General features: G+C 46.9%; 1 protein-coding gene across 2 annotated transcripts; it reads left to right on the top strand.

Moving 5' to 3' along the window:
• Window positions 1-1,148, top strand: CCL21 (chemokine (C-C motif) ligand 21). Of its 2 annotated transcripts, none has more exons than XM_011980077.1 (4): window positions 1-160; window positions 263-383; window positions 479-652; window positions 726-1,148. In XM_011980077.1, the coding sequence occupies exons 1-4, from the start codon at window positions 94-96 to the stop codon at window positions 757-759; spliced, it is 396 nt and encodes a 131-aa protein (XP_011835467.1). In that variant the 5' UTR covers window positions 1-93; the 3' UTR covers window positions 760-1,148. The 2 variants fall into 2 exon arrangements, with proteins under 2 accessions (XP_011835467.1, XP_011835468.1); XM_011980078.1 differs by having other exon boundaries at window positions 30-160; window positions 479-659; window positions 724-1,148.
• Window positions 1,149-7,741: the final 6,593 nt, after the last annotated feature.

Raw genomic sequence — 7,741 nt, 5'->3', positions numbered from 1 at the left:
AGCAGGCCAATCCCAGCCCACGCACAGACCCCCAACTTGCAGCTGCCCACCTCACCCTCAGCTCTGGCCTCTTACTCACCCTTTACCACAGACATGGCTCAGTCACTGGCTCTGAGCCTCCTTATCCTGGTTCTGGCCTTTGGCATCCCCGGGACCCAAGGTACCAAGGCAGGGAGGGGCCTTGGATGGGGCTAAGGGGACGAAGAGGCCAGGGTAGGAGCTTGCAAGCAGCCCCTGGCTCCCTGTGAATCCCACCCTGCAGGCAGTGATGGAGGGGCTCAGGACTGCTGCCTCAAGTACAGCCAAAGGAAGATTCCCGCCAAGGTTGTCCGCAGCTACCGGAAGCAGGAACCAAGCTTAGGCTGCTCCATCCCAGCTATCCTGTGAGTGGACACAAAGGGGTGGGTACAGGCTGGTGACGGGGTGGGAGGGCATGGTGGGCAAGACTAAGAAGGCTTACTAGCCCCCCTACCCGCAGGTTCTTGCCCCGAAAGCGCTCTCAGGCAGAGCTATGTGCAGACCCAAAGGAGCTCTGGGTGCAGCAGCTGATGCAGCATCTGGACAAGACACCAGCCCCACGGAAACCAGCCCAGGGTTGCAGGAAGGACAGGGGGGTCCCCAAGAATGGCAAAAAGGGAAAGGGCTGCAAGAGGTGAGGAATCTGAAGGGACGTGGGTAAAGGGGAGCCTCAGTCAGCCCCTCACACCTCTCTTCTGCCCTCACAGGACTGAGCAGTCACAGACCCCTAAAGGGCCATAGCCCAGTGAGCAGCCTGGAGCCCTGGAGGCCCCACCAGCCTCACCAGGGCTTGAAGCCTGAACCCAAAAGGCAAGAAGGAGGCTATGCTCAGGGGCCCTGGAGCAGCCACCCCATGCTGGCATTACCACACTCTTTCTCCTGCTTTAACCACCCCATCTGCATTCCCAGCTCTACCCTGCATGGCTGAGCTGCCCACACCAGGCCAGGCCCAGAGAGGCCGAGGAGGGAGAATCTCCCAGGGAGCATGAGAGGAGGCAGCAGGACTGTCCCCTCGAAGGAGAATCACCAGGACCCTGGACCTGATACTGCTCCCCAGTGTACCCCACCTCTTCCTTGTAAATATGACTTACACCTAACTGAATAAAAAGCTGTTCCGGCCTCCCACCCAAGTACCTGTTCCCATGTGTTTATGTCCACCGGGATGCCAAAGCCCCTACAAGGTGGGGTCACACATGCTATATTCCCATCTACCCCAAGAGTTTCCTTGCCTCTCGGGTGCCCACACCCCTAGGCAGTTAAATGGAGGTTGATGGACAGGGTAGGACCCGGTCTTCTGAGGAATCCTGCCAATGGAGAGATGGTGGACATGGAGCACACATCCCCAACAGCTCTGCAGGCCTCTGAGACCCTGAATCTGTTCAGCACTAACTCCAGGAGTGACCTTCAGATCTTTTCCATGACCTTCAGACCTTTTCCCAGCTATCCCAGAGACTTCCTCTCCTTTCCCTGGGAACTAGTCAATAAGACCCTCCAAGTAGTTCTTTGGAAGGGTCCCTAGGAGGGAAGCTGTGGCTTGGACCCATCTATAACACAGACAAACACAAGTTATATTTAAACCTACCCTAGCACAGTTCCAGCCCTGAGAGAGCCCATGGAAGGCAAAGACCCAAGGGGACTTGCTTCAGCCCTATTCAGTGAAGCTCGGGCCTCGACCTCTCCTCTTTGTTTAATGGGGCTGTTGCGCTTTCCTTCTGTTTCTATCTGGGCCCCTGGACTTGCTCAGCCTCCTTCCAGATGGAAAAACCTCCTCCCTTTTTCTCCCCTCCTTTCTTTCCTGGCTGAGATCCAGACTACTTTAGTCCCTTAAACCCCTTGAAGTCAAGGAATAAGTCTCCTGGATCAGGTTTTCAGAACCCCAGGATTTAGGTGTGAATCAGTCTCCTCTCCTGGAAGGCCCCAGATGGCTCTCCTTTACCTCTTCCTCCCCAGAGTGAAGACCCTTCTATATCCCCACTCACTTCCAGGCAGGGAGAGAAGAGGCCATCAGATTGGGCCGGGCAATGTGAGAAAGAAGGGAACAGATCCTGGGGAAGGGCGAGAAAGGTAGGAACCTCGAGACTGGGAACAGTGGCTCATGCCTGTAATCCCAGCACTTTGGGAGGCCAAGGCAGGCAGATCACGAGGTCAGGAGTTCGAGACCAGCCTGGCCAACATGGTGAAACCCCGTCTCTACTAAAAGTACAAAAATTAGCTGGGCATTGTGGCAGGCACCTGTAATCCCGGCTACTCGGGAGGCTGAGTCAGGAGAAATACTTGAACCTGGGAGGCGGAGCTTGCAGTGAGCTGAGATATGCCATTGCACTCCAGTCTGGGTGACAAGAGTAAGACTCTGTCTCAGGAAAAAAAAAAAGAAGAAGAAAAAGAAGAAGAAAGGTAGGAACTTCAGAAGCTAGAAGTGGTTGCTCCGTCACTTTTTCCTTTTGTAGGCACCTGAGTATGCCACAGCACTTACCACCTATCCTAACATCTGCAAGTATTGGCTTGTCTGCTCCTCTTGCAGCAGGTGAAGACAGGGCCTCTCCCCTACCTGTCCTAGGGCAGCAGGTGTTAAATTAATCTATAAACTCAGATATGCAAGAAATACTACATTTTGATATGTTCCTTAAATGAACTTAATTCCTACTACAAGCTACTGCATTAGAGTGCTGATGAGAAATTCAACACCAGGCACTCTTGGGGGATCCCATCTGCCAAGGGTTATGCAAAGGTCATGGAAACCTCAAGGCCCACGGGAGGCCTCCTACCTACCTCCCACGCCATCTCATAATTGGACATCATTCTCACCAATGAGTGTTCTGACCCCTGTGGGTCCAGCAGGTATATTTCTTCAAGTCCTAGACTCCACATTTGAGACATAAGAATTCAGATATGACAGCCTCTGGGCTTGGACTTGGCCTCCCCAGATACCCCCTGAAGCCATCTACTCAACAGTCCTGTCACTTGCCCCATCACAGCCAGAAATTAGAGCCCAGTGCCCACTCTGGCTGGATGTACACACTAATCCCTTTGCAGTCCTGAAGAATTCTCTCCCTCTCCTCAGCCCCTCCAGGGCATAACCTCTTCCCCAAGTTTACTTTCTTTTTTTTTTTTTTTTTTTTTAAAGACATGAGGCTTGCTCTGTGGTCCAGGCTGGAGTGCAAAGGTAGGATCATAGCTCATTGTAACCTCAAACTCCTGGGCTCAAGGGATCCTCCTGCCTCAGGCTCCAAGTTGCTGAGATTACAGGTGTGAGCCTCTATGCCTGGCATTTTCCCCTGGTTTAAGACATTTACAAAAAGCCTTTGACATCAGGCTCACTTTGACATCAGGATATCACTCCCAGCCCTGCCAAAACTCTTGCCTACTCTATAGTGAAAAGAAAAAGGCAGACAAAAACAAAATTCCCTATTTCACTAAATTCTCCTGCCACACCTGCATGCCTGGTATTTGCCTCAAGCCCTGCTCTGAGAGGCATGCAATATATTATTTATTCCATCAGATCATGAGTGGCCACTCTCCTTGTCTGCCTTCATCTTTGACAACATTGTCCTGTTCTTTCTCTTTTCTCTCTTATTCTCTTGATGCATAACTCAAAAAACAACACATAATACACACTCACAGTTAAAAAATACATCCAAAAGTACCAAAAGGTTTATTCTGAACATCATTTCCTACAATTTTAACTCTTATGCTATTTCTTAGTGCCATATGTCTAAGTACTTTGCCTATACCTCTGTTTCTTGATTTACCTATTTTAAACATTACCAGATGACTTCCTACTATAAAAAGTGAAGATTTAACTCTCTTGCCAACTCTCCTGTCACTGCATCCTCTAAATATAGTCATACCATGATATTTAGATCATGATTATATTATCACATTTAGATCATAATTACAGTTTATATTATTGTGGATTACTATTACATAATATGTATTATCACATATTACATTATTTTGACTATATAAATGTTCTCTGCAGACCAAAGTAGATCACTTTTCCTTTGTCACTCAGCTTTTTGTTTTTCTTAAAGGTTCTAATGCCCTTCCCTTTTTAAAATACCTCTATCTTGACATTACCTTTCAAATTCTTCATCATATGAGATGGATTCAAAACATCATGTTTAAGATATACATAGAAGAAAATATAGGTGAATGTGTTTATAACTTCGAGGTATAAAATAACTTTTTTTTTAAATGAAATGGAGACCAGGTCTCACTATGTTGCCCAAGCTGGTCTTGAACTCCTGAGCTCAAGCGATCCATCTGCCTCAGCCTCCCAAAGTGCTGGGATTACAGGCATGAGCCACTCTGCTTGGCCAAAAAGAGTTTCTTAAACAAGACATAAAACCATGAAACATAAATCATTAAAGATCAACACCATTAAATTTTAAAACAAGTGGGAGTTCAGGGTAGGGATGGAAAATTAATTACATGCCTTTATTTTCACTTCTCGCTGAGCCCCGACTAAAACTACAGTAAATTTTTTTGGTGCATGTATGCATGTAAAAGCATAAACCAAGGCCAGGCACGGTGGCTTACACCTGTAATCCCAACACTTTGGGAGGCTAAGATGGTCACTTCAGCTCAGGAGTTTGAGACCAACCTGGGCAGCACAGTGAGACCTCATCTGTACAAAAAATCAAAAAAGTAGCTGGTGCGGTGGTGTGCGCCTGTGGTCCCAGCTACTCAGAAGGCTGAGGTAGGAGGACCACTTGAGCCTGGGAGCCATGTAGCCTGGGCTAAAAAGTGAGAGACCCTGTCTCAAAGTAAATAAATTAATTTAAAACACAAAATAAAGTCATAAACCCACAAGGGCCCAAATGGGAGAGGAGATAAAGGTAACTTTCCAAAAGCCTACTGCTGAGACACGTAAATATTTCAATAAAAATAGATACAAAGCATAAAATATAATTATAAATATGAACGATTTCTAATGACTTATGAATACAGTAAAAATTCATATTTACTGAATATTCATATGCCAATGTCCAACAGGGAAACAATTAATGACTTCTACTAGAAATGTAAAAAGACAAAAAATCCTAAAGATGAATTATCTCTAAAATCTACAAAATCTTCATTCCTTAAGCATGAAAACTCATTGTAATCCCTGGAATCCTGACTTTTCTTCATCACAGAACCACAGAAGCACTTTATTGCTTTAAAAGTGAGTTATCACTATTTTCTAACAATGAGTCCTCCTCAGTGTCATCCAGAAAATTATTAATACCTTGTATTTTTGTTGTTTTTATTTGCTCCTTTTTTGAGATAGGGTCTTGCTCTGTCACCCAGGCTGAACTGAATGGCGCAATCTCAGCTCACTGCAGCCTCAACCTCCTGGGCTCAAGCAATCCTCCCACCTCAGCCTCCTGAGTAGATAGGACTACAGGCACACACCACCACGCCCAGCTAATTTTGTTCATTTTTTGTAGAGATGAGGTCTCGCTGTGTTGCCCACGTTGGTCTTAAAACTCCTGAGCTCAAGGGATCCTCCCACCTTGGCCTCCCAAAGTGCTGGGATTATAGGCATGAGCCACTGTGCCTGGCCATACCATGTTTTTAAATAATTTCACCACTATCTCTTCCATGAAATGATAACATACACACACACTAATGAAATAATGGGCTGACTCCTACTTGTCAGTGTTGCCTCAGAATCTCCTCCTGCTTCTCTCAGTTCACTCCTTCCTTGTCAATATTTTAAGGGCTTCTTTGATACAAATATAGAGGATAGGTGGGACTAGTAAAGCATTAGAGCTAGCTGGGCATGGTAGTTCATGCCTATAATCCCAGCACTTTAGAAGGCTGAGGCGGGCAGATGGCTTGAAGTCAGGAGTTTGAGACCAGCCTGGGCAGTGAAGCAAGACCCTGTCTCTACAAAAAAAGAAAAAGAAAAGAAAAAATTAGCCAGGCATGGTGGCACATGCCTATTGTCCTAGCGACTTGGAGGCTGAGGTGGGAGGATCACTTGATTACCCAGGAGTTTGAGGTTGCAGTGAGCTATGATCACACCACTGCAGCCTGGGTGACACAGCAATACCCCATCTTTAAAAAAACAAAAAATTAAAAGTACATCGGGGGGCACCCAAGATGGCTGAATAGGAACAGCTCCAGCCTCCAGCTCCCAGTGTGAGCAACACAGAAGATGGGTGATTTTTGCATTTTCAACTGAGGTACCGGGTTCATCTCACTGGGGCGTGTCGGACAGTCAATGCTGGTCCATGGGTGCAGCCTGACCAGCAAGAGCTGAAGCAGGGAGAGGCATCACCTCACCTGGGAAGCACAAGGGGGAAGGGAATTCCTTTTCCTAGCCAAGGGAAATTGAGACACACAACACCTGGAAAATCGGGCAACTCCCACCCTAATACTGCACTTTACCAAGGGTCTTAGCAAATGGCACACCAGGAGATTATGTCCCACACCTGGCCCGGAGGGTCCCATGCCCACAGAGCCTCCCTCATTGCTAGCACAGCAGTCTGAGATCTAACTGCAAGGCAACAGTGAGTCTGGCGGAGGGGCACCTGCCATTGCTGAGGCTTAAGCCACCGGGAAGCTTGAATTGGGTGGAGCCCACTGCAGCTCAAGGAGGCCTGCTTGCCTCTGTAGACTCTACCTCTAGGGACAGGGCATAGCTAAACAAAAAGCAGCAGAAACCTCTGCAGATATAAAAGTCCCTGTCTGACAGCTTTGAAGAGAGCAGTGATTCTCCCAGCACGGAGGTTGAGATCTGAGAACGGACAGACTGCCTGCTCAAGTGGGTCCCTGACCCCTGAGTAGCCTAACTGGGAGATATCCCCCACTAGGTGCAGACCGACACCTCACACCTCACACAGCTGGGTACACCCCTGAGATGAAGCTTCCTGAGCAAGAATCAGATAGCAACACTTGCTGTTCAGCAATATTCTATCTTCTGCAGCCTCCGCTGCTGATACCCAGGCAAACAGGGTCTGGAGTGAACCTCAAGCAAACTCCAACAGACCTGCAGCTGAGGGTCCTGACTGTTAGAAGGAAAACTAACAAACAGAAAGGAGACCCACACCAAAACCCCCATCAGTACGTCATCATCATCAAAGACCAAAGGCAGATAAAACCACAAAGATGGGAAAAAGCAGTGCAGAAAAGCTGGAAATTCAAAAAATCAGAGCGCATATCCCCCTCCAAAGGAATGCAGCTCACCACCAGCAATGGAACAAAGCTGGATGGAGAATGACTTTGACGAGTTGAGAGAAGAAGCCTTCAGTCAATCAAACTTCTCAGAGCTAAAGGAGGAACTACATAACCAGTGCAAAGAAACTAAAACCCTTGAAAAAAGAATGGATGAATGGATAACTAGAATAATCAATGCAGAGAAGACTTTAAAAGAACTGATAGAGATGAAAACCATGACACAAGAACTACGTGACAAATGCACAAGCTTCAGTAACTGACTCGATCAACTGGAAGAAAGAGTATCAGTGATTGAAGATCAAATGAATGAAATGAAGTGAGAAGAGAAGTGTAGAGAAAAAAGAGTAAAAAGAAATGAACAAAACCTCCAAGAAATATGGAATTATGTGAAAAGACCAAATCTATGTCTGATTGGTGTGCCTGAAAGTGATGAGGAAAATGGAACCAAGTTGGAAAACACTCTGCACAATATCATCCAGGAGAACTCCCCCAACCTAGTAAGGCAGGCAAATACTCAAATTTAGGAAATACAGAGAATGCCACAAAGATACTCCTC

This window comes from Mandrillus leucophaeus, unplaced genomic scaffold, assembly GCF_000951045.1.
Source record: "Mandrillus leucophaeus isolate KB7577 unplaced genomic scaffold, Mleu.le_1.0 Scaffold208, whole genome shotgun sequence".
Taxonomy (NCBI): Eukaryota; Metazoa; Chordata; class Mammalia; order Primates; family Cercopithecidae; genus Mandrillus; species Mandrillus leucophaeus.
The sequence above is the reverse complement of the archived record's forward strand: the minus strand, read 5'-3'. Positions and strand labels throughout refer to the sequence as shown.

Excerpts from the sequence above, each read along its gene's own strand:
- CCL21 (XM_011980077.1), top strand. The coding sequence starts at position 94 with ATGGCTCAGTCACTGGCTCTGAGCCTCCTTATCCTGGTTCTGGCCTTT. Across the intron at positions 384-478 it reads TGCTCCATCCCAGCTATCCT|GTTCTTGCCCCGAAAGCGCT; the intron begins GTGAGTGGACAC and ends CCCTACCCGCAG. Across the intron at positions 653-725 it reads AAGGGAAAGGGCTGCAAGAG|GACTGAGCAGTCACAGACCC; the intron begins GTGAGGAATCTG and ends CTGCCCTCACAG.